At 42.4% G+C, this 27598-nt stretch overlaps 1 protein-coding gene across 1 annotated transcript; it reads right to left on the minus strand.

The window, feature by feature from the left end:
- Positions 1–27421, minus strand: FAM117B (family with sequence similarity 117 member B). The gene is made up of 8 exons (XM_053362229.1): positions 26474–27421; positions 15350–15501; positions 10750–10842; positions 9177–9290; positions 7900–8043; positions 6241–6466; positions 5524–5644; positions 1–2924 (listed from the first exon to the last, which is right to left on the minus strand). The coding sequence occupies exons 1-8, from the start codon at positions 27201–27203 to the stop codon at positions 2606–2608; spliced, it is 1899 nt and encodes a 632-aa protein (XP_053218204.1). The 5' UTR covers positions 27204–27421; the 3' UTR covers positions 1–2605.
- Positions 27422–27598: the final 177 nt, after the last annotated feature.

A 27598-nucleotide genomic window follows, 5' to 3' on the forward strand; every position in this document is an offset into this window, starting at 1 on the left:
TTTGCATTTCCTCAGAATTTTCAATAATTTCAAATTATTACAAGGGCTAAACACTGTTTTCTTAATGGAAGCTGAAATGTCAGCTTTCTCATATTCACCTGCAGGCCAGCCTGAAGTGTGTTTCTCACTTTTTGCTCTGAAGACATGGGAAACTTCAGTTTTGATGAATTTCGAAGGCTTATGTTTTATACACAGTTCCAAGTTGTAATTTGGCCCTTAGGTACTCAATGGGAAAATTGAGTGAGAAGCTTCATGTAGTCTCTTATAAGCTGCTGTTTAACTTAAGAACTGGAACTGGGTTTAAACTAAATGCAAAGAGTCCTCTAAGACAGAGGGAGCCTGCCTTCCCATGTTTCACAAAGCCACAACATTCAATTTAAAATAAGGCTGTGTGTTCACAGAAGTTACGTTGATGAAACACATTGCTTGACAATTGACCTAGTTTTAAAATACTACGTTGTTTTCCCATTTCATCCTTACCTGTTTCAAAAAGGAGTGAAAAACCTGATTTTAACACTCGAACTCAGCTGCCTTAATGGTAATGTTTTTGCTGCAAAATAAGCAGTCCGAAGACTTGATATGTCAGGCAAGTTAGGATCAAGGAATTGGATGAGGGGGGGGGAGGGGGGCCATCAGACCATCTTGCTGTGCTAATACAAAATATGTAAGCAGAACACAGCGGAAACAAAGATATGCAAGTACAATACGGGACCAAGGTACAAAAATGATGAAGGAACACTTTAAAAATAGTTCCAGAAGCATAGCTTTGTTAGTCTGTTGCAGCAAAAACAACAAAGTCTTATAGCACCTTAAAGACTAACAAGTATATTGTAGCCCAGAACCTACTTTGCTGGGTAGGTATGTATACCAAACTAGGTAGGTATGTATACCCTGAGTATGGAGAGGTGTTTTTGTTTCTGAAACAAAAAAAAGCCATAGAGTGAAACCAAAAGGCCAAGCAATGTAGGAGCTGGTATATCTGGTATTACTAAGCAAGCAAAAATGAATGCAAGAACAAACGGATGTTGGTGTGACCCACTCCAAACAAGTGGTTACTGGGGATGAATAGACATAGTAAGATGAACAGCAGTAACAGTATTGCTATGCCTTTCAATCACACTAACTGAATGGGCACACTAATGCTACAATATTTTCGTTAGTCTAAAGATACCAGGAAAGCCTCCCTTAAAAATAATAACTTTCCTATAACTGCATAGCTTGGCACCAATTAATTTTGAATCATTCTGTACTCATAGCTCCTTTGAAAGTACTAGTCTACCTTCCAGGATAATTTGCCATTTTGGAGGCGTTTTGGAATCTGAACGTGTGGCCTTTAAGCAGCTGCTCTAGCTCTAGTTGTTTAATGAGTCTCGGTAAAATCTCCTTTCGTTACCAGATTAGTTCATTACCCTTCATAAACAGATTTAGTAACGGAAACTCCATCCCATTTTTGATTGTTACACCATTACAATTATTTTTTAGAAAGATCACAAAAGAAATGAAATGGGCCACAACTGTAGACCAATATTAAAGAATCAAACGATCCTTAGGTTAACACCCTAACAATATTGCTAGTCAAAAAGGAGACTATATCCACTGAAATAAATTGCTTTAACAAACATCATGCCTGACAAACTTTACCCTCAAGAGACCCACAAGACAGTACTTTGACAAGCAGGAAGAACCATGCATGGCCATTTCAAGATCATATGACTACACATTTTATATAGTAGTGGCAAGACATGATAGGATTGGGGTATAGGCCAAAAGGCAATTCTAGATTCTGAAAGCGACACAACAAACCAAGATGTCCCAGGAGGCACTGATGTGACGGTTAGTTGGCATTTTGGGGGGAGAGGGAGAAGGGAATATTGTTCTGAAACACAACACTAGGAACAAGTCATTACACTATTGGCAGAAGTGCTCTAAAACACAATTTCCAGACAGGTACCTCTATGTGAGTGCTTGACCTCCCGCCCCAATGCAGGTAATGTACCAATATTGCTTCTCTTCTTGGTCTGAAGGAGATTAAGCTTATGTGGGAGGAGGATGTGGTCACATCACAGAATGCTGGTCACATCGTAGAATGCTGAGAAGATTCAGTCCTTTGGTCCCAAGAGTGGAAATGATGTAGCAAGAAAAGTGGGATCATCTTGCTATGCATCGAAAAGCTCAAGATTCATATGAACTAATACTTCATACAGTGCCATTTGCTTGTTTCTCCCTTGCAGATCTTTTGCAAGGAACAGCTGGTATGCCTTGAATGTTTCCTTCTTCAAAACTGAAGATTGGTAATGCATCAGAAAAATTGGTCTTCCCAAATTGTAAAGCGTTATGACCTGTCTCCCTTTATTGTACCAAAGCTTTAAAAAAAAGTGCAGGCCGGAGATTTAATTTGAGCCTTCCCACGACAAGTACAGCAGTTTCTCTGCCACTCCTTTTCCTAGATCTCACGCCAGCCTAACAGTCACGGTCATGGAGATCAAGATACTAGTATGACCTGTTTATGGAATTGCCAGCAATCATGATGCAAACAGATGTGATTTGGAAGGCATAATCACAACTAGCTTCAATAAAGTTCTCTTAAAAGTTAACAAAACCAAGTTTATCCTTCCGTTTCTTCACCATGTCTCGACTGCTGCAGCACCGACATCTGCGGTATAATTTTGTTTGTTCCACCAGGGAGCCGCTCTTGGACTGCACTTGCAGAGATGGAGGCCATGGCAATAGGCTGCAGCAATGCAGGTGTCATACCAGGCGTGACGGTCAGATTATGAGTAGCACCTTTGAGTGTAAGCTCTTGTGTGGGAAGAAGCGGCTTCAGGATACTGACCAGGCAGAAAGCAGAGCCACTTTTAGGAATGAAGTTTACTTTATTTTTGTCAGGACAGTAAAAGGCCGGAATTTCATGCAAGGGCTTTGGCCTACAAAAGAAAGAATAACAATGCAACAAGGTTTAGTACAGAAAGCTAAATACTGCCAGCATTCTGAATATGTTAACTGCAAATCTCAAGATGCAATGAAAATTAAATATGTGGATGTTAGCACGCGTGTGAAAGGAAGAGGACGTTTGAAAGTTAATTATGCTACAAAATTATCCTTTCTTTTTTCTAATCATTTTTTAAATGACTTACAGTGTTTGTTGTGCTGATCCCAGAGATCAACAAATATGTCAACAGGTTCTCCATTACTGGATCAATAAATGAACAATGTAAAAGCATGGAAGATTTTAAAATCACAGTTATCCCATGTGTGTTGGGACTATCGGGTTGGGTTCCAAGAAATGCAAGTAGAAACAAGCTATTGGAAAGGGACTTTCCTATTGTTTTCTCCACACTGAAGTCTGGTGACTCCCCCACCGCCCCTGCAAAAAACAAAAACCTGATCCTGTGAGCTGGGTGACTATTGAATGGCATGGGATAGAAAACAGTGGGGTGGAGGGTCCTTCAACTCTGATGAACAGGGAGAACAGATGGCTGCAGTGGTGAGGTTGATTGGATGAAAAAGTTCCCTTTTGCTAGCCTCCTTCCACTCCTCTGTAATGTGATGTGGTATCTATCACTTTAACATAGGTTCACATTTATCAAGCTGCAGTTTGGTGCAGGGATGATTAGAAATTTTGACCAGAGGGCTGTACTGAAGGTTGGCAGATCTTCTGAGGGCTGCATGCCAGCACAGAACATGCCCGGGGCCAAGACATACCCACCACATTGTACAGGGGGCACACACACACACCTCACACTCTTCTCTTGATCAGCAGAAGAGTGGGGGTTGTTTCCTCCCCATTACAACGCTCATCCCAGTCCAACACCTGCAGTGAAAAGGAACCCCCTCAATATACTTACACAGACACATCTTTTCCCTCTGGCATCGCACCACTGCTGGAAGTGAAAAACAACCCTATTTAGCTGTGGCACTGTGTCAGAAGGAGTAGAAGTACCTTTGCAAGCGCTGCAGGAGCAAGAGGAAAAGGCAGGTGATTTTGAGAGAGGTCTGGGTCGCTACTGGAAACGGCTCAAGGACTAAGATCTGTCCAATTTGGAGGCTTCTCTGAAAGTACCCATGATTTACTGAATCGCAATGGTGATTGTCATCTTAATCCTAAATAAGGCAGTCCACAACTGAACTCAAAGCTGGCAAAAGCCACCACCTTTCCCAAAGCTTAAAAGAATTGGGGATTCTCCCTTGTCTTGCATTTCCTGACAAACTCAGAAAGTAACGTGACACTTCATGGTTTTCCAAGTGTTTCCAAATCAAAACAAGCTCATGAGATTCTGCTCTTCTACAGGCTCAGAAGAAGATGGGGTTCTCCCTGATATGAAGTTGGGTCTGACAGTTTCACTGCTTTCAGAGCATCTCCAAAGTTAGTGCAACAATGACACACTCCAGCTCAGAGTTTGAGAGAAGTCCTCAGCCCTGCCTTAGACTGAGGGTGTTCTAAGTTCTCTGAAAGCTGGCAGGGTCCAAGTCTTCACTTCTCTATCCAGTTTGCAACTGAGAAGGGATGGGGCCATGTCCCACAGTTGTGCTAAGCTCTGAAGGAGCTCTGAGAGTCTCCAAAGTTCAAGGCTGGGTAATTTTGAAAATTAACCTGTGGTAAGTTTTCCTTATGGGATGAGGGTGGCGCTGTGGGTTAAACCACAGAGCCAAGGGCTTGCCGATCAGAAGGTCGGTGGTTCGAATCCCTGCCAAGGGGTGAGCTCCCGTTGCTCGGTCCCTGCTCCTACCAACCTAGCAGTTCGAAAGCACGTCAAAGTACAAGTAGATACATAGGTACCACTCCAGCGGGAAGGTAAACGGCATTTATGTGCGCTGCTCTGGTTTGCCAGAAGCGGCTTAGTCATGCTGGCCACATGACCCGGAAGCTGTACGCCGGCTCCCTCGGCCAATAAAGCGAGATGAGCGCCGCAACCCCAGAGTCGTCCGCGACTGGACCTAATGATCAGGGGTCCCTTTACCTTATAAGTTTTCCTTAAAGCAAAACTGCAGGCAAAGAAAGTGTTTTTCATGTTTTAAGAAAACTAGACATTCCACACTTTAGGAGTTTCTCTTTTTGGGCTTTGTGTGCAGTGCCAAAGCTATGTGGTCATTCTCCAGATCTATTACATCCCTTGCTGCTAGACAGCATAAACCCCTTTATCACCAAGTCTGATCACTAGTAAAAAGCTCAATTTGTGTGGCATGGTACATTTTCAGTCTTTAATCACTGACCAAAGAATAGTATTTGCCTTCTGCCGGTTGCCATGGTAGGTTAGCAATATATCACAGATCTCATTTATGAAGCAGCTTTGGGTCTGATCTCTGTTACCTAAGCATTCCCTAAGAAGTGGAAGGGGGACAACGACAACTGCAAACAGTTTTAAATGATTACCGAATTATGAACTGACAAAACGATGGAGCTGAAGGAATAACCTTAGGAAGAGTCTATACAGAGATTAGCCACTAAAGCTGCGTTGCAAAACAAAAGTGTAGATATTTCTGAAATGTTAAGACTTTGTAACTATGAAGTACAGTCCTACTTACAAGCTCTCCTCAAAGACTTTCACCTTCTCACAGCCCTCCGGAGGTTCGCGCTTGAACATATAGCTGTTGTTGGGTTTGGGCGAGGTGGCATATTTGGGCAGAGGAGAATTGTTTCCATTCTCTGTAATGAACAGAGATTTAGTTCCTTAAAACATTCCAGTACACTTGCCCTTGTTCCTCCCACACTCTTACTGGTATTTCTTAAAACCAGGGCCTCGAACGTGGCTCCCGAACATACCAGTGTACCCATCAATATCCCCCAACAGTGCTATGAGAAATATCAGTAAATATTCCCTCAAAAGTCCACAATGCAGGAGAGACTACTTGCTCTTTCTGCTCAGTTAATAATAATAAAATAATAATAATAATAATAATAATAATAATAATAATAATAATAATTATTATTATTATTTATATCCCACCCTCCCCAGCCGAAGCCGGGCTCAGGGCGGCTAACAACAATAAAATAGTACAACATTCTAAAATCATTTCATTATAAAATTAATTCAAATCAAATTGATGGCAACCATTAGGCTAAAGTTCTGTGAAGACTGCCAAAGGAGGGAGTCAGGCTGTGCCCTAACCAAAGCCCTGGTGGAACAGCTGTCTTGCAGGCCCTGTGGAGAGATGTCAAGTTCCCATTTTCCCATCACACTTCAGCAGATGCCTAGGCCTGGAATCTGTAATATGCTTTTATGAGCACTTCTCAGCGGGTACCTTTATCTCTGGGGTCTGCAAGTAGGTCATCAGCAGAGCATGGGCTCTCCTCACTGCCCTCATTGGAAATGGCCAGGAATGAGCTTGGGGACACGGACTGGGATCTGCTGCTGTTGTTGCTGCCCTTCTCTGCCCCGCCAGGAGTCTGCGTGTCAATGCTGCGGGTACTGCTACTGCGCTGCACCAAAGGTGGAGGGGCTCGGTGCCCATCTGGAATATCTTGTGGCTGTGAAGAAAAAAACGTATGTATAAACTTCTTGCCATGCAGCAGACCACTAATCTTGTCTGGATAAGAAATTACTTTACATGTTAATAGACTACTTTAGTCTTTTGTATCAATAAAGCTCTTTAGTAGAAGATTAGTTATTCTTCAGACTCCAACAGAAAGAAAGAGATAGAGAGAGAGAGATGGAAGTCAAACTTAAGGAGATTTGAGGTCTAGTAAAGGATTCTGAGCAAGGGGAAAATATATATCTACTTAAGAGGATTTAAAGGGATGATCTTGTACAAAAAGCAACCAAATTGACTGAAGCAGGGTACTTCATGAATGACCCCCTTCTTAATGTCTGCTTGATTTTCCTTTCCCAATGACATTCATTGACTCCAGAAACTCTCCCACGTGTGTATTTCATCTTGGAAGTGTTGAATGCACAATTACTTGGATATTCAGAAACAGCAGGAAGGCCTGGAAGTAACACTCCTGGCTTAATCTAAAGAAAGAGTGGGGAACGTGTCTCAGCCTGAGGTCAGCGTTCCCTTCTGAGGAACTTTCTGAGGATCAGAGGCAAAAGCGGGCAGAGCAACAAATGCAAATTAAACCTCTGTAAAGTTTAATTTATATACCGCCTCTCACCTGAAGATACCCTATATATAAAAGTATACATTAAAAGCACAAAATAAATAGTTAAAATAAAAGCAAAACAAAGCAAGGGCCAGAGACAGAGAGGCCTAGAGCGCCATATTCAGTCCTCAGGAAATCAGGTTCCCCACCCTTCAGCCAGAGTCTATTAAGCCAGCAACAAGTATCCAACTCGCATACTCCCTCCTCACCTTTCCCCTGCATGCCATCTTTGGTGCCTAAATTGCAGTCTCTACAGTGCCCCATTATATCCGAAATGGTGATTTAATGCCAATTTATTAACCAAGGTTGGTATTCAACTAAACTTTGTGAAAGTAGAAATATGTATGCTCCACCCCTTCCCAATTGCTGGCCCCCAATCTGCTCTGGAGGGTTGGAGGAACCCACCAAACAAATCTGGGAGAATTGGGGGGGGGGGCAGAGTCCCAATGTGGAAATGGGAGTTTACATAGCACTTCACTGAATATAACCCCAGGTTCTGAAACCATGGTCTGATCCTGATTGAAGATTATAGTTAATAAACTAACATTAGACCATGGTGTCCTGTTTCAGACATGAGGAACCTATGAATTAATTCAACCAAAATCAGTGCAAAAACCTGGTGTGAAAAAGAGCGGGGAGGAGCAACGGATGAAGGCATGAGCCTGATGTTGATTTCTGATTTTCTAAACCATGGAACCAGGAACATTATGTCTAAAAAGAATTTCATCTCTTTCATATTCTGAAGATTAACTCCGTCCATTTCACATACTAGCATAAGACCGCAATTAAAACCTATTTGATCGCAACAGTATACTCACAATAAGTTGTTCCTCTTTCTCTCCTGTCTCCTTTATAATTATTTCGATCTCCTGGTTTAGCCCCTCTATGCTGTTACGGAAGCGTGATCCTGTGGACTTGGCAATTGGTATCACAGGAACTAGCACACTCTTTGGGACAGGTGGCTAGAGAAACCCCAAAAATAGTAATTGAAAAATGCTACATTTCTGTAGTTTAATATAGGACAACGAATGAAACTTTAGCTCTCAGCTCACATTCTATTAATACGACAAAGTTAAGCCCTGAAATGGCTTGGCACGAGGTTATCAGAGAAATGGCCTTCATACATAGAATCTTCCCCATACATCAGGATCTGCTTCATATGTCCTCCTTGTGTGCTTTCTAATAAGATTGGTTAGGCTGGTATGCACATTGGAAAAAGACTTCATGGGGTGACTCCACAATTACGGAACTCCCTTCCAATTGACTTATGCCTCATCTTTTTGGTAAGGTGTTGAAATGGACTATGAGAGCCCAGCCATGAATGCTATCCCTCTATCCCATCACCTCAAAAATTACACTTCATTCCTTCCTCTCCCAAAATAGCTCAGCACTTGTGATTTGAATCTTCTATTGATGAGGAATACAAAATATGCTATAATAAACTGCAGCGAGTGCATTTGTTTTTCTAAACTATGAGCATACCTTAGATTTTAACATGTACAGGTGACAAACATTTTGCGCAGCGGTTCCGTTCCCGGCTCCTGCGTGTGTCAGCAAAGTGCGCATAAGCGCGTCCTGCCCTGTTATGCTCCACTCTGCCCCCAATCTTCTCTCTTCCAGGTCCAAAAAGACCCGGGCGGTGGAAATCGTGCATCATTTGTACATTCCACCTGCAACGTGCCTGGGGCATAGTGTTTGGCTTGAGAATTTCAACTTATGTTTCTTTCATTTGAGTGTGTAACTCTATCCACACTGTGCCTGCTGGAGGCTCAGAACCAAAAACAGATTTGGGTGTTAGGGCTCATAATTTGCATAGCAACCACCCCCCCAAACCTAGTATTTTTCTTCCTCTGCCTCTGATATTGTATACATGCTGATCTTCAAGTTCTGCAAGGCACTCAAATCTAAAGCAAACATTTGCTCGGCAATAAAGCTGGATGTCACTTATTTTGTCATTATTATTTTTCTGCCTCGAGTGCTGACAGCTTCCAGACTTTTTGTGGGAGTTTCTCTGTGTTTGACACAGCACCTAAAATACAGCAAACATCCCGGGACAAACGCTTTCCAAATTTTACATTAACAATCGTGATCGTACCTGACATTGGTTAATGGCTGCATGATTTCCATGGAATGGAGATTGTCTTTCTTTGTCCCGATGATGCCTACTGCTGTGTTTACTTCTTTGCAGCTGCTGGCGTAGCTTGGCTATCTGAAAGGACAAACATTTTAAGTTTCCCTGTAAAATTTATAATGTAAAGTCTGAACAATTATGTCAAAATGTACAGTAAGTACTGTTACTACCACAGTAACCACTTAGGAACAGTGCACAATACTACTAACAGTAACATGTGCATTCTCCCTCCCCTCAGAGACATGTTGACCACAGCAAGAATAGGGATGCCTAGGTACCAACACGATCATTTACAGGCTCTTTTCTTGCCTCCTACTTGGCTTGGAGTGGAAGCAGAATGAAGTTGTCTCCAATCTGCCTGTGTAGCTCATTAAAAAAGCAGGATGGAAAGATGTGCGCCTCACCAAGTGGGAACTCCATCACACAGTGAAAACTGAATGAACGTTGATGGAAACATTGGTGTTTCCATTCCACATGGGGGAGAAGGCTCGTTGGACACCTGCCATTCAGCCTTTTGTTTTCACTGATGATATGGCAGGTGGGCACTGCCACCACCTGACCTCAACAATGAGCAAGAACCATGAGAAAGAGCTATGCCAAGACAAGCTGTAGTGGCTGTGGCAGAGGGAAGGGCTGAGAGAAATTCCCTCTGCCTATAACTGAGTTGCATCTGTACCCCTTGGTTGCACAGATTTGTTGGTTGGCAGGAAGTAGACCCATGGGGTATTTCTCCCTGTGAGGGCAGGCACTCAAATATTCATATCGTATTTCAAACACCAGCAGTTTTTTTAAAAAGAGAGAAGTTGACATAAAAAAATAATTTGGCTGTATGTTCTCCATGGTTATCAATCTGATGAAACTGACACTTAGCCATCTTCTTACCATGCATGTCTCTATGATGTCTTCTTCTCTATTACATGTTACTGCACCAATTTCAAGTGCTAGAACTTGACCTTCTGAGCAGTCAGATGGGTGGCTTTGTTAACATTTAGAAGAGCACCCCATGTTTTATTGCTCCTCTTGCTAGTACAGTGGTACCTCTGTACCGGTTCTGGAGGTAGGTCCGTTCTTAACCTGAAACTGTTCTTAACCTGAGGTACCCCCTTAGGTAATGGGGCCTCCTGCTGCCGCCGCACGATTTCTGTTCTCATCCTGAAGTAAAGTTCTTAACCCGAGGTACTACTTCCAGGTTAGCGGAGTCTGTAACCTGAAGCGTATATAACCTGAGGTATCAACTGTACAGCATAGGAATGGGGAATCTTTGTCAGCCTGCAGGCTGCATTTTCTTGAGGGCAACCTTCCACGGACTACAGGCCAGTGGTGGCCAGAGGCAAAAGAAGGCAGAGGGGTATGATCTGGAGAAAGTTCTAAGGGTCACATAGAGAGGCTCAAAGGGCAGCATCTGGCCTCCAGGAACTTGAGGTTCCCCACCCACAAAGTTGAGAGATCACATATCTCTCATGTTCTGTAAGGAATGTACAATCATTTGCAGCTATTGTGTTTATTGACTTGAATACAGCTAAATATGTTTCTCAACCTCTTTAAGTTGATCTGTGCTACCCCAAGATGCCGATCGCTTATGAGAGCCTTTCTTCTTTTCCAAGTATTCTTCAGCCCAAGCACTTTCAGTCTAAGACAAGGACAAAGAAAAAAAAATGATTCTAAAAATTTAAAATCAGAGGCTGACTAGAAACAGATTGGATCAAAATAATTTTCAGAAATACAACATGCCAGACCTTAAAAGTTTAGTTCCCTAAATCATTCTGAAACGAATAGAAGAATCTATTCCTAAATGAGCTATATAAGGGGCAATACAGAATACAGTGTATAATGCCTTTGATTTGGTTTGATCCACATATACAAATACAGTCATTTACTGGTCTATTAAAAAATTTGCCTGTCAGATATCTGGTGGGCAAAGTCTGAAATCTAAGCTGAGTAAATGCATGTGTAGCTAACAAAAAAATTAATTCCCACAGATAAGCAGACTTTTTATGGTCAGATTTAATTTTAATGTACCAAATTGAGGACACAGTATTAATACACTGAACATCCATTTTTGCATATTCAGCAAATACTGCATTATGGTTTTTACAGTCAGAAATGTTATGAGCTGATGCTTCAGGGGAAATTGAACAACTCAATATCCAACTGTTACAACACTGCAGGAGCAGCTTGCCTGGTAGGATAGAGCCACAACACAAGCTTCCTGTCAGTGGAGTCAATGTCACTTAGCAAGAGGGCAAAGTAGTGGGAAGATTAGGCTATGTGAATGACCGGCAGCACCCACGCAGCCCAAACTTCCCTGCCACCTCGCAACCTCCATGCTCCTCTTGGTAAGTGAACCCGGGTTCTTAAATGACTGGCACTGTTGTGACCATCCAGGGACCTAGTGATGATGAAATAAAAACCATCTCATCTTCATAAAGCAAGCAGTACTGGAATTTTTTGATTGCCAGTTAAGGGAGGGAGTGGATGGCAGGGAGCGCTCCTGAACTACAGCTGAGTTGCACCCTACTCACATTTAACCATCCCAGGCTTTGCAAAGGAAATAGCAATAGACAGCTTGGGAAGAAAACTGTACATTTTGATGCCAACACCACACAGCAGGAGTCCTGGGCCTAAAGCAGCAGGAATAGCAAAGCAAGCTACTCCTCCAAACCTCTCCCAAGGCCAACCCTTCGAGAATTAAAGATATTTGTACACGTACCAGCACAGAGAAGAATGAAAGAAACAGCGAGTCTAACTTTCAAACAATGATTCAACAAGGAAATGAGTTCTCTCCTATTGGAAGCACGGCAGGGCAACCACCATTTTAAGGCTTCAGCAACCAAGAGAGAAAAACCGAAACACCTTTGGAAATTTACAATTGAAGTTCTACGAACTCACATGGCATCACTATCTAAACATGAACTCAGCCCTATGTAAACTATCCGTCCATTTATCTGAAGCCAAAAAAGAAACGGGTGATTGTGTGAGTGATTTAGCTTAATTAATATTAAAAAGGTAGAGTTTCTATAGACCCCCCCCCAAAAAACCAAACCTTTCCCTTCTGCCTCTATCTATCTCTGCTCCTCCCTTCACATTGGTCTCTCTCTGCCTTCCCTCTCCTTCCTTCAATTGTGGAGGGGACATAGTAGAAACACAGGGGAAGCCTCCCTGCAGGGCTTCCTCCACCAAGAAAAACATCAATTCTGGCTGTATACAATTTTTGCATATATGTGTGGCCCTTAGAACCAAGCAATGCAACTGTACATTATTTATGCAAAGATTAAATAGCAGGGCCAAAATATTCAATCTGAAGGAGAATCCCCAAGGCCAGATTGCAACATACCGCATTTTTCTCTCTCTAAGACGCACCAGACCATAAGACGCACCTAGTTTTTGGAGGAGGAAAACAAGAAAAAAAAAATATTCTGAATCTCAGAAGCCAGAACAACAAGAGGGATCGCTGCGCAACGAAAGCAGCGATCCCTCATGTTGTTCTGGCTTCTGGGATAGCTGCACAGCCTGCATTCGCTCCATAAGACGCACACACATTTCCCCTTACTTTTTAGGAGGGAAAAAGTGAGTCTTATAGAGCAAAAAATACGGTGTGTGTGTGTGTGTGTGTGTGTGTGTGTGTGTGTGTATAGTATTTTACATCACTATTACAGTATAGCTGTAGTATAAGACACACCAGTCCCGTGAATTAACTTACAGTCTTTCCCAAAGGAGGCATATCAGAATAGGTTGAAAGAAGCATTGAGAATAATTAAAAATAGCTGTTAAAAGGGTCTCCCAAACACCAGTTGCTATATGGCACTCAGCACCATCGGGGCTAAAGATCCCGAAACTAGTTGTCAAACGACTGTAGGGCTCCAGGAGCAGGAGGAAGCTATCATTTGCTGTTGTGAATTTCTTGCAGCTTTGAGCTCTCTAATGTCTTATTTTTATACCTTTTACAGTTTGTAGTAAGAGGAACTGTAAATTATCACATAAATAATGAACGGTGTTGATTATTTATATAATTTAGATATAGGCAATGTTATTTGCTCCTTTTGCACTCCCCCTGTGAAATGGCCCAGTAGCTGTTTCTGAGGACATACTCTGGGTTGGTTTTATTATTATTATTATTATTATTATTATTATTATTATTATTATTCCCTAGGCTCTTGTCACTCATATTCAACGCAGATAAGAGATCAACAAGTCCAACTTCCAACTTTTCTGTTGGATTGCTGAAATACTTTTGAATAAAATAATTCAAAACAAAACGTTAATCAGTTGTGCAATGTCCCTTGCAAAATCCAGTCTGGATTGGGGACACTGCCTGGCTCTCCTTGGTCCATTGTTCTAAACTATTTAAAAGAAGATGCATGTACATTTTTGCAGGAACATAAAGAAAACACACATTGGGCTATTATTTGGGGGCCATCTATCACCTTTCTTAAATATTAAACTAAAATAAAGCCTGCTGACAGTATTAATTATGACTTAAACTGTCAAGAGCCTCTGTTACCCATGTCCACAACTGCCACAATATAATTTGTTAAATACTAGACATGAAATGACACACCAAATAAGGTAAGGATAGTTAGAGAAGATATTGCTTACTCATGTTCAATGCTCTATGCACTCTCAAAAATATATATTTTTTATTTATTGCATTTAATTGCCACCTTTCCTCCCAAGAGCTCAAGGTGATATATATAGTTCTCCTGGCTGTTTTATCGTCACAACAACCCTGTGAGATAGGTTAGGCTGAGAGCGAGTAACTGGCCCAAGATCACACAGTATTGTATTGATCTTTATTACGGCCATTGGCCCATCACACGACAGTTTCCCATACCAACATAATGTACTTAAACCTCCAAATTTAAAACCGCCAAAACTTACAAAAAACAGACAAGAACCAAAGCAAAACAAAAACAAAAGACCAACATCATACATTACAATAAATTTGTAACATAAACATCGCCCTCTACTCATAAATTAGTAGAAGACATCAATGGTGAAATCACCTAATTACATCTAAAACATAGATCATAGTTTAAAGAGATTATCCGAGCCGCACAGGAGTCCGTTTCTCTTCTTTAAGGATAGGACGCTGATCAAGAATCTGGCAATCATGAGTGATCTTAGGGGGTCATCATCATTTAATAGATATCTCAGTTTGGCTTCATTCGTATCATCGGCAATTCCCTTTAGATATTGAGCAAGAAACTTGCTCCTGGCCGATGAGTGAAAAGCACAATCAAAGATTATGTGATGCAACGATTCCGGTGCCCCACAATTACAATCACATAAGAGCGATATCTGTCCATTGGAGAATCTATTTCTCAGCACGTTCGATGGGAAGGTGTTGAATCTTGCCTTTACAAAGGCATATCTATGGGCCGAAGAAGTTAAGGAATTCATATACTTTGGGAGCCTTAAGAGGGGTAATAAACCAAGGTTTAGAGGTGAGCAGGTACCATTGCCCAAGACCATTTTCTGCTGCAAGTCCATCTCCTCTAGTTTACAGGTTACTGTTCTTTTAGCTGGAACTATATCCTGCTCTAGTAATTTGGATGGGGAGATTCCCATTGCCGTAATTTTCAGTTGTAAATTTTTTACCCATGGGCCCTGGAAATCATCTCTCCACATGCATTGTATCAAGTACAAATTTGGGAGATTGTGCCATAGAGATAACCAGTGACAAAGTATGTGCCCAAGATCACACAGTGAGCTTCTTGGCTGAGTGGGGATTTGAACCCTGGCCTCCCAGATCCTAATCTGACACTCTAACCACTACACCACACTGTATGATACGTACCACATACGTGTATCATAAAAACTACATGAGAAATATCTATGCATACAAGAAGGAAAGCAACAAAATTCATCAACTCATGATTAATACCAGGCACTGGAAATTCATGATGTACATAGTAAAGGTCTCAATACTTCCATTTTAACATTTTAGACCAACGTCAATGAAATTTTAACAAATGTTATGAACAAAGAAGAATGCCTTCAAATCTTTAAGCATATAAATTCAGTAGAAAATGTCCCCTGCTGAACTTCTGTGAACCCACCACAGCAGACAGGAGTGGTGATGACATTCCTTACCCCTGCCTGGCAAGTGTTTTTTCCTAGCATATATGAACTCTTACCTGTGTGGCTTTGTCCCTCATGCACGGTGCAGCTTGACCGTGATTATCACGAGGCCATTGTCCAGCAAGATATGGAGCAGCGAGTAGGTCTAGTGAAGGGGTACGTCGAGCAATACTGGAAGGGCTTGATGAAGGTGGCCGTGGCTTATCAACTAAAATAAGAAGAAGAAAAAGAAAAAGAATATGACTGAGAGGAAATAAAGCCTACTGTTACACAGATTTTCATTCTGCGTATCATGCATTTGGACTGTACACAGCTGGTAATCGTCTTATTTATGAAGCTGTTATGTATAGGTTTTTTTTAATATATATATACTTCTGACTAACATAGCACTCAGCTGTCAACAATGAATATTTAAAGTTTAGGCCTTGAAGACTTTTTAAATGCACAGCTGCATTAAACTGCAACTGAATAGGCTGACAAACTTCCCCTCTGTGCTATTATATACTACAGTTTGACTGATTGGCAGTCCTAGGTTAAATACACTATCTGCCTTCTAGCTGGTCACCCCATTTACATTTTTTGAGATAAATTACACTCCATTAACTTATTGTTTAATACTAGGAATTGTGTTTCTAATTCCCTGTTGCACAATAAAACCAAAAAAGCCTCAAACCCAGAGTAGTAGTACCCACACGTAGTAGTACTACTACGTACCCAAGACTCCATTTCCCCCCAATATATTGCTTTTTTGCTTTCCTCAACATTAGTAAAACTTTTGAAAAGGGGATTGTACAATTTAAAAATCACAAACACATACTGAATCAGTTATCTGGGAAAGCAATCACTAGAATTGCAACAATAGCAGAGCTACCGTTTCCTGAATAAAAAATATAATCAACTACAGTATAGCCATCAACTACACTCCAATCCATACACACAATTAAAAGTCATTATTATTCAGAGAACTCACTCAGGCACACAACGTGACTTTTTCTTTTCATCCAATTTCTTCTAAAACTTCCCAGAAATTCATGAATAGTTTATTATGCGCAGGGAGCAGATGTTGAAAAACAAAAAATACACAAAACATAGTGCGCATGCCCACACAACAACTCTGGCAAGGGCACAAAGTTTACCATTATTTTATTAGCCTAGAAGCTAGTTTGCTTAATGCATTACACACTGAGCTGTTTTGCTTAAAATGCATTATACATCGTCATGTAGTACACTATACTGCATAATGTAATTGAGCATCATACGACCAATGCTCCCATTTGCAGATAAATGCATGTATATATTTTAGCATCAGCCCAATAAAAACATATACTATGGTTAACTGCACAAGGTTTGCATATATACTGGTATTTCATCCTCATTATCAGGAGAGTAAAATTTAAATATATATTCTCACTATATTATTTTTTTCTAAATCCATCCAATGTATTTTTCACATCTAGCTCCCTAGGCTATTTCAGAATATTTCATTAAAATACTGTCTGCTCTTCAGCAAATCGTGTAGTATTTTCATTGTCATTTCTTCCCTTGTGTTGCTACTCAGCCCCCCTTCTTTTCCCACAACTGCTCAGCTGCTAGCTTCACATGATGTGACCTACATAACAAGAGATGCACTTGCTTCAAGATAGCAGTTGCAACAGCTGGGCTGATGAACAATAGAGGTATTTCAGAAATGTCTTAATTTTATTAGACTTAATTATACTATAGTCAATGGTTCCAAAACTATTCAGTGTTCCCTCTGCCCGAAGTTCTCGTTATAGGATACTCGTTATTGGTCTTATATTTAGTCAATCAGATGTTTATTATGATCAACCAACCAGTAAGACAAAATCTAAAAATACAAAAACACAGCCTCAATGAAGCCAATTGTTTTAAAAAATGACAAGCTAAGAACGAACGATCACAGCAGAACTAAGAGGCATGATATGACAACATTCAGATATTTTTGCCACTTATTGGTAATCATGGAATATAGTCAGAACAATTGACCAGGAAATCACCTCATAATTATGCGTTATCTGATAAAAATAACAGTAAAACATGACTAGACACCCTTTCAACCTCTGAGTGGTTATACAGGCAGGATCTATCTTTATGGGAACTCTACGAAATCTGCTATCTAAAGTCTTGAAAATGGGCCAATAAAATATCTCTTCTGCACTTGGGCATTGTCAGAAAATTTAAAATATGCCATTCAATTATTAGAACAAGATCAGCTAAGACTCAACAACTGTGGAGTACATGGCCCATTAGCCAATGCAACCAGCTTTTGCACATCTATATTTTCATTCTTTATTTCGTCAGATTTGGCTCATACTAATTACAATGACATCAAATAAGAGAGAGGAAAAAAATCTCATACCACCCCCTGCCCCCGATGGAACCTTAATATTGTTCAATTTTTCAAGAGAAAATTCAAGTTCTGGAAACAATACTGAGGCTCCAAACAAAATCTGGGTCACAATTTTTACAGTGCGCACTCATATAGCAGCTGGAACAAATTTACTTCTTTTTGTGTAGAAAATTGAAGAATGTTTTTACTGCAGACTCTGCTTTGATCTTTGCTAATTTACCCTGTACATTACAGATAACAGGCATGAAACCAGATCCTGAGATACTTCTAAGAATCGACTTGTCCTATCCTCTGCGCATCCACAGTCCAATAATATTTGGCCTTCCTTTTTGAAAATACCATAAACTTTAACTTATCATTGTTAACAGTTAGAGATTCATTTCCACAATGATTTATATATCCAACAAGTTGTCATCAATTAGTTTAGGTTAGGAAAGTGAGACAGTATTGAACCCAGAAGTTAGGCCAAACATAAATTATGTAAGATGAGAGAATGGACATATCCTTCCACAACTTCATGGCTGGAAAACAACGAATCCAAACAATTACTAGGTTGCTGTGCTCATATATTCTGAAAATATATGTGCAGATACATCAATTATGTCAATTACAAGTTATTATCAGCATTAGCAGAAAAATACATTGATATTTGCTACTGTATTTGCAGCAAATATCATGGCAATTAAAGGTTTGTGCTCCATCAGTCTGCTGCCCAATGCATTCACATAAAATAGTACAAATACAGTTAAAGGTTTCAAGATGAGAAGTATCTCTATCCCAGTTAAAAACCTACAATCTATAAAACATGATAAAAAAATTAAGTACCATATTTACTAGAGTCTAATGTGCCATTGAATCTGATGAGCACCTCAATTTTCAGAACCTTGAAGCCAAAAAAGGTATTTATTAGCAAATGTAAAAGTGCTATCGAATCTAATGCACACCTTAATTTTCACAATGTAATTTGGCCAAAAAGGTGTAAATAAGTAAATGTAACTGCAATATATATTTGTTGGCATTATCTATGTTTCTGCCAGAGTACACAAAGAGGGATAGGGCTTTTTGCTAGGCACCTAAGCTTCAAGCTTGCCATCTGGAAAGCAGCAGAACAGTAACTCAACTGCTACACAATTAGAGTTCTGCTAACTCTAAGCTGGTAACAGATGCTAGCTTCCCAAGTGTGTATCATATCACCACCACATAGGAGGAAGTAATTCAGAATGGGCTTCAACTAGCCAAAAACATGTCCGACTGTTTAATATGGGAAGTTCTGACACCAATGGTATGGTAGCTTCTGCATAGTTTGAATGTAATCTTATTTTAAAAATGATGCTAACCATTCCTCTAGTGTACTTCTGTTGTATGCTGATAAAGTATTGACTAGGATCAGCTAGCCAAAATGTACCATTTATGCTTAAAATCCCCACAAATTATTCAACTGTATGCTACAGTGCGAGTGAAAATGTGGAAGCCTGGTTGATGATTTCAAAAGCTGCTGGAGATGATAAGCAGCAAGGTGAAGGGGGGGGCATTCTGGCAACAGCGGAAGAGGAGGGTTGGGGTGTGAGGGGGGAGTGGCACATTCCTGTTTCACCTCAGGCAGTGAAACAGAATGGGCCATCCCTGTCCAAGCGGGGAAGAGAGGAAGGGGCATCCACTCACTCAAGTGTTGTACACAAGCTGCAGCCTTTGTCTAAAATTGTTAAAATGTGAAATCAAATGAGGGTTTCTGAACCAGTGGTCTCATCACTGCTCCTTCAAACCTATGGAGATTTCTCCTTCACTTGTAATAAGGATCTTTTCCACTTCCTCAGGTGTCACAAACTCAAAGTTATTCAGCAAAACAGGACAATGCAGAAATTGGCGTTCAAGTCAGAAAGGATAAGAGCAATTGCATCCATAACTATTTTATAAATAGGTAAAACTAGTTTAAGTCTTGTAACTTTGTTTTCCATTTTGGGGTTCAATATTTTTTGCGGAACGTTTAAGTATACCATTGCACAAGCCAGTTGGACCTGTTAATTTAATTTCAGCTGTAAAACTCCCACTGATGTTGAACTAGGGTTTCGTTAACCTTTAGTCAGCCCAAGCTACTTTCCCCTATATTAAGGGAAGAGGGGTTCCTCCATAAAGTTGGGGAGATTCCATGCATCATTTTAAAGCATACATATTCAAAAAATTGTTTAGAATTTAGACCCTAGGATCTCATTCACTGGGATGATTCTTTGGTTCAACCAGTAGTCACTGATCAATCCAGAGATACGACTGAGGAGAATATGTGCAAAGCGTTTTATGCATTGACAAGAGAGCATCTAAGAGGCAGAATGTAGCCTCTGGAAAATCTAGGTATTGCTCATCCAGTATATATATATATATAAAAGCTCCAAGGCTCAATTGGCAGCCGGGAGAAAGTCAAGAGATTCACTGAAAAACAGATAGACCCCGAAAGTAGGAGTAGTGCTATTAGTAAAATGCAACAGTTCAGAGAGATCCTAGTGCCATATTTAGAGATGACTTTAATGACACTGAGGAAGAGGGCCCTATTTTAGACATATGGAAGAATTCTAGGAACATAGTGATTCTATAGAATCTTATATTTACTTGATCAGGATCAAAAACTGTTTACTGCTATTCTTGCTTCTACAGTGGTACCTCGGGTTACATACACTTCAGGTTACAGACTCTGCTAACCCAGAAATGTTATCTTGGGTTAAGAACTTTGCTTTAGGATAAGAACAGAAATCGTGCTCTGGCAGCACGGCGGCAGCAGGAGGCCCCATTAGCTAAAGTGGTGCTTCAGGTTAAGAACAGTTTCAGGTTAAGAACGGCCCTCGGGAACAAATTAAGTACTTAACCCGAGGTACCACTGTATACTAAATACTACAACCATTGGTATAATCAACCTGGATTAGGTAGGATTCATACCAGGGTGTCAAATGTAAGATTCAGTTTGCAGATATTCCCACTGAAAGAGGCCTTGCATTTACATTTACTATGAAGCATAGGCCAAATACTATGAATGTTCTACTTTATGTTTAGATCCAGCTGAAAAGTCCCTTGTAGTCACAGGGGTTGTTATTTATGAAAATTGGGAACCTCCCTTCCATTCACACAGGCAATGGAAGAAACTGCAGTCATCTGACCTGTGGTGAAAAGTTATATCCTGAAAATGGAATAGATGTAGCCTCAACAATACAATCTGCAAACTGTTGCAAGCTTTCGGCCTATGTTGTAAGCTTTCTGGCCTATGTATGGGATTCTGATGCATACAACTTATCCATTTCTCCTCCAGTGCCTTGTATAATCTGGTTTATCTGGTTTCTATTCCTTCCAGGCAATCTCCTTGTGTACAAATTACAAACTTGATCACAGGAGGACCAAAAGAACCTTTCCAAACTGAGTGGATGGGTGATAAAATGGCTAATGCAATTAAATGTAAGCAAACACAAAGTGATGCACATTGGGGTAAAAATCTTTCACATTTACATGCTCATGGGGACATAACTTTTGGTCACAACAGATAGATTAGTGAAGATGTTGATCTAGTGTGAGGCAGCTATGAAAAAGGCAAATTCTATGCTTAGCATAATGAAGAAAGGAACTGAAAATAAAAGTGCCAATATCATGATGGCGTTAAACAAATCTATGGTGCGATCACATTTGGAATACTGTGTACAGTTCTTGTCACTTCAACTGAAAAAGGATACTGGAGAGCTGGAAAAAGTTCAGAAAAGAGCAATAAAAAAGATCAAGGGGATGGAGTGACACCCCACCCATGAAGAAAGGTTGCAGGACTTTTTATTTAAAGAAAAGGTAAGCAACAGGTGACGTGATAGAAATCTGTAAAATTATGCATTGCATGGAGAAAGTGGATAAAAGAAGATTTTCTCTCTGTCTAATAAAACTAGAAACTTGTGGATATCAAATGAATCTGAAAGCTGGGTTCAGGACACATAAGGAAGTGCTTCTTCCCACAACACATAGTTAAACTATGGAACTTGCTCTTACAGCAAGCAGTGATGCTCATGGCTCTCAAAGAGAATTAAACAAAAATTTGGAAATTAGGGCTATCAGTGGCTACCAGCCATGACGGCTGTTGCCCTTCCCACAATTGGAGGCAGTAATTCTTCTGAATATCAGTTTCTGGAAAATACAGGAGGGGAGAGTGCTCTTGTGCTCAAATCCTACCTGCTGGAGTATTCATAAAAAATAAACTTGGCACTCATGTATACGTGTTAACATTTTTGCCTTGTGGTATAAACTAATATCAGAAAAATTTAACCCGCCTTCTAATATAGGCAAACACATTCTTTTAAATGATATACAAAGTAAAGCATTCCCCCAAATAAAAGCCCTGAAATAATGCATTAATCTTTTGAAAGTATGCTTGGGGGATGTGTAGATAAATACCACACAACACATATATTATTATTTGCAGCGTTCATTAATCTTAAGTGTATTAACTTTACCGCAAATACTAAATTTAAGTAGTGTCCATCTTTCCAAATCAATGGAGATTTATGTTATTTACCTATTTGCATTCAATTTAATGATTTGAGAAGTATCTGTAGGAAACAAAATTGCTAGATATGTTATAACCCTTCAAACTTCTATTTTCACCTTCCTGACTATTTCCTGTCAAGTAAAGGCATTCCAATAGCCACATGGAAAATCAGCATGCCACAAAGCTATTAACTGTAAATTTCTTAAGTGTTTGAAAATTTAGTTAAAACGTAGGTGGGGCAACATCATACTAGTCATTCCCGTAACAAATTCTGACTCAGTGCTATTATCAATTATACATATCAATGAATAGGAGCCTTCAGGACATAAGAGTTTTCTGAACAATGGCCTCAAGAATAATTACTCTTTCATAGCTCTCTTCAAGGCTGAAAGAAAGCTTAAAAAGCAGTCACACTTTCCAAAGTCCATAGCAATTGATAATGACAAGTCAATACTGTCTTGAAGACTAAGGCTGCAATCCTAAACAATGTTACAGTTGAGAGAGGGTCTTATTGTTCATTAAAGATACTTGAAACAACCAATAAAAGGCTCAGCTTTGACTAGATAGAGAGACTGGTCAAAGATGAAACGTATAATCCATGCAAGTAGTTTCAAGACAGATCCTTTCTAGATCACATTTCTAGTTTTTCCAAGATGTAAGGAAAAGAAACCTATTATTCATACCTGCTTGATTCTACTACGCATTCTTACTGGGAAGTCACACCAAGCTCAATGAGGCTTGCCATCAAACAAGCCTGCAGAAAATATGTATGCTGGCTAATCCTAACCACATTTTCTCATAAGGACATTTTGGGATGATGTTTTCAAATTCTTCTGTCCTTAAAAGTTAGTATTCTTTAAAAAAAAATAAAGGAAGTACCTTAGTTGTTAGGATATGCTTCTTTAGCACAATCTAGCTACTTTCGCAATAAGTTTTGCTAGTCTATCTGCCCACACATCTGTTTGGTATTTCATGGCATAGTGAAGGAAATGGGGGTGTGCATGTGTGCAAGAAAGGAGAATTCTCCATTTTATAGAAGCTTCCCTGTGTGGTTGCAAAATAGCACTGGTAACATCCCAAAGATAACCAGGCAAGTGGATATTTATATGCTTGTTCAAACAATAGTAGTGTACAAATTTCCAAATAACCTCTCAATCTCACTACAGGCGGCGACAATTTCGTGCAGGGGTTCTGTTCCCAGGCCCCCATACACGACAGCAGAGCATGCATAGGTGTGCCCCGCCCTCTTCCGGGTTCAAAAGGTCCGGCATATCAATGGCACTTGCCTAGAATGGTTCCTGCCTGTCTATAAAAAATGTTACCTATTCTTTGCATTCACAACTGTCTAGTAAACAGTTTCAAATACAACACAATCACAACATATGTGCGGGTTCGATCCCAAGGGTTCTACATATATGCAAAAACATGTATACTCAAGCTACCCACTTATAAGCATCCCTAGCCTTCTGGACCAATGAACTGAGGAGGCTTTGCTGCCACCGCCCAAGGAAGGCAGAGTGCTTAAAAGCACCAGGCAGCCCAAGCAGACCCAGTGCAAAAAGTGCTTTTAAGCTCTTTGCCTTGCTTTCATTTAACTTGTGCAATTTCAACTAGCCTGCCTTTAACTATGTATGGTTGAAAGTGCATGAATTACATGTGCGTACAACAGAGGTTTTCAACCTTTTTGAGTCCACAGCTCCCTTCCAGCAGGACTCTATACAGTCATACCTTGAGTTGAATGTGCTTCGGGTTGAGCGCATTCGAGTTGTGATCCGTGGCAACCCGGAAGTAACGGAGCGCGTTACTTCCGGATTTCGCCGCTCACGCATGCGCAGACGCTCAAAATGACGCCACGCGCATGCATGGAAGTGCCGAAACGTGACATGCGCGCCATCACGTCTTGTGTTCCGTTCGGGATGCAAACGGGGCTCCGGAACGGATCCCGTTCGCATCCCGAGGTACCACTGTACCTATTTACTCAGACATGTTCAACTAAGTTGCCTTGGGCTCACTCTTACTGTACACTGGATTGCAGCCTTAAAAAAAAAAAAGCAATTGTAGGAAAGCAATAAATAAATGGTGCTGCACCTCACCATCATTCATGGCGCCCCAACACCAGTTGAAAACCACTGGCGTAAGATGCAATTGTACTGTATACAACAGACCTACCTAGGGAGGTGCTGAGTATTCCAGGGCACTATGATTGTCATTGACTTTAACATTTTGTATCTTCATTGGATAAAGTAGTGCACTGTTCTGCTCCTACTTCTTATCTTGACTGCATGGAGAATGCTACCAAGATGGTCAAATTCCTGTGGTCTTTTTCCTTCCCTAAGGTTGCTATTAAACCCCTGCACCGGTCCTGTAGTGTATAGACTACAGCATGAACCTAAAAAGATATAGACTGTGTACACACCATATGTTTAAGAGCATGACTTCCCCCAAAGAATCTTGGGAACTGTAGTTTACCCCCCCCCCGGGCTACAATTCACAGTACCATTAAACTAGTTTCCAGGACTCTTTGAGGAATCAGTCATGTGCTTTAAATGTATGGTGTGTACTCAGCCATGGAACTGTGAACAGAGAGGCTCAAGGCCACTGTTTTCTCAACAGAGGGAGGGTCACTAAAGCAAATACTTTCACCCTGGTGTCAATTCTACAGATCCTATACAAGTATCTCACCTACTCATTTTAGAGAAACTTGTGAATACTAGGGCTCAGGTATTCCAAAACCTAATTTGCATAAGAAGACACATTAGTTGAAACTTACCAGTGTAAAGGAGGACACACGTAACTACCCCAAACTGTCTGCTGCAAAAAATTAAGTCCTCCCCACTCAGCTGAACAATTGCTTTCAAAGATCAGAAAATATTATTTAATAACATACTAGCTCCCCTTCAACCCTCAATTACCATCAACTTATATTATATTTTGTAATGTTCCCTCATTGCAAGAAGTAAGGTTACAGGGAACCAGGCAGAGGGACTTCTCGGTAGTGGCGCCTGCCCTGTGGAACGCCCTCCCAGCAGATGTCAAGGCAATAAACAACTATTTTACTTTTAAAAGACAACTGAAGGCAGCCCTCTTTAGGGAAGTTTTTAATGTCTAATGCTGTATTGTTTTTAATATTCAGTTGGAAGCCGCCCAGAGTGGCTGGGGAAACCCAGCCAGATGGGCAGGGTATAAATAAAAAAATATTATTATCATTATTATTATTATTATTATTATTATTATTATTATTATTAAAGGTAAAGGTACCGCTGCCCGTACGGGCCAGTCTTGCCAGACTCTAGGGTTGTGCGCTCATCTCACTCTATAGGTCGGGAGCCAGTGCTGTCCGCAGACACTTCCGGGTCACGTGGCCAGCGTGACAAGCTGCATCTGGCGAGCCAGCGCAGCACACGGAACGCCATTTACCTTCCCGCTGGTAAGCGGTCCCTATTTATCTACTTGCACCCGGGGGTGCTTTCGAACTGCTAGGTTGGCAGGCGCTGGGACCGAACAACGGGAGCGCACCCCGCCGCGGGGATTCAAACCGCCAACCATGTGATCGGCAAGTCCTAGGCGCTGCGGTTTTACCCACAGCGCCACCCACGTCCCATTTTTATTATTATTAATAATAATAATCATTATTATTATTATATTGTAAAGCTGCAGTGTAAAACCAGGCCGAAACAAGAGCATCTGCCTTGCATGCAGAAGGTCCCAGTTTCAATCCCAGCATCTTCAAATAGAGCTGGGACAGACTCCCTGCCTGAAACCCTAGGGAGCCACTATCAGTCAGGGTAGACAGTATGGAACTAGATGGGCTCCGTACCATGCAGCTTGCCATGCTCCTATTAAAGCGAAACATGTCTAGACACATCCTTTCGCTGCCCGGATCTCTTTTCAGGCACCACACCATGCTTGGCAGCGCTTCCCTTTCCACAGGTCCCTGTACAATGTGCCATCGAAACACAGCTCCCTAGGAAGGGAGGCGAGCCAGCCTCCAAAAATTATGGGGGGTAAGGAAGTTATTCAATGCACCACAGCCAAGTCACAGGATCTGCAAATAACAGGTGAGAAATGACAACAACCCCCCCCCCAACAAGGGGGTGCAGAGCCAAGGAGTTCACAAGGGAAGTGCAGAGATGCCCAAAGCCCTGGCGGCCTCGTGGTCCAGCTCTGCAGGAAAGCCCTCGCCATCTGCTCGACACGAAAAGCAGGAAACCGGTATGGTTAGGGCCAGTTGGCAGCAGCTCGGGGGGCTCCGGTTTCCTCCACCCTAAGGGCCCCTTCCCCCCCCAAAAAAAATACCCCACCCCTCACCTCTGCAAACAGGCGAGCTCGGGCTCTTCCTTTCCGGAGAGGCCCTGCTTTGCTCGGGCGACCGCCTCCTCTGCCGGTGCCGGATCCTTCCCCCGGAGGACGAGGAAGAAACCACGGCGGCGGCGGCGGCGGAGCAAGCGCTGCTCTCGGGCACAGGCGGCGAGACCGGGGAGGAGCAAGGCGAAGGGCTGGAGCCCGGCAATGGCGGCGCGGGGGGCGGCGGCGGCGGCAGCTGGTGCAGCCGAGGGGGGCTCCCGCGAGGCCCGGCCCCGCGCGTGGGGCTGCCGCGCGTGGAAGGCGGCGGCGGGGGAGGAGGAGGGAGGGCGGCGGCGGCGACGGGGGTCTGCGTGGCCACGGCAGGGCTGCCGCCGCCGCCGCCGCTGCGCGCGCCGCTGCCGTTACCGGGCGCCGGGCGCGTCGGACTGGCGGTGCGCGAGGAAGGAAGCGGCGGCGGCGGCGAAGAAGAAGAAGGCGGCGGCGGCTGAGGGGATGTCGTCGTCGTCGCCGCGCGTGAAATGCCGCCGCCGCCGCCGCCCCTCGTGGGGCTGCCGTGCTGCTTGAGCTGGAAAGGCACCGTCGCCCGCATGGGCTGCAGGCGGCTGCTGTTGGCGCTGGCGGCCCCGCCTGCTGCCGCCGACACAGCCGAGGCTCCCCCCGCCGCCGCCGCCGCCAGGGAGGTGGCCGGGGTCGGCGAGCCGCTTCGCCTCACGCGCGGCGGGTGAGAAGCCATCCTTCGGCCGGCTCTGAGGTAAACGGCGCTGAGGAGAACGGCCGTTGGGAGGGGGGAGGGGAGGGGGAAGAGGAGCCGCCAGTCAGTCAGTCAGTCGGTCGGTCGGTCGGTCGGTCAGCCAGGCCCCCCCTCAGCAATATAGCTCTCCTCACACACGAGCGGAACGCCGCTCCGGCCGATGCGACCGCTCCGGCCGCCTCATCAACAATAGTGGCCGCACCGGCCTCTCCTATTGGAAGCTCGTCGGCGCCGTTGCTGCCGCTACAGCGCGCTGATTCGGCGAGGGGCGTGGCCTTGGGGGGGGTCCGTCTCTCTCTCTCTCTCTGTGTGTATGCGCGCGCGCCCGCGTCGCGGGGTGGGGTGAGGCTTAAAGGAGCAGCGTCGCGAGAGGCGAG

Source organism: Podarcis raffonei, chromosome 1, assembly GCF_027172205.1.
Source record: "Podarcis raffonei isolate rPodRaf1 chromosome 1, rPodRaf1.pri, whole genome shotgun sequence".
Lineage (NCBI taxonomy): Eukaryota > Metazoa > Chordata > Lepidosauria > Squamata > Lacertidae > Podarcis > Podarcis raffonei.

Excerpts from the sequence above, each read along its gene's own strand:
- FAM117B (XM_053362229.1), bottom strand. The coding sequence starts at position 27,203 with ATGGCTTCTCACCCGCCGCGCGTGAGGCGAAGCGGCTCGCCGACCCCG. Across the intron at positions 15,502-26,473 it reads GAGCTCGCCTGTTTGCAGAG|TTGATAAGCCACGGCCACCT; the intron begins GTGAGGGGTGGG and ends TTCTTATTTTAG. Across the intron at positions 5,645-6,240 it reads TGCAGACCCCAGAGATAAAG|AGAATGGAAACAATTCTCCT; the intron begins GTACCCGCTGAG and ends TGTTCATTACAG.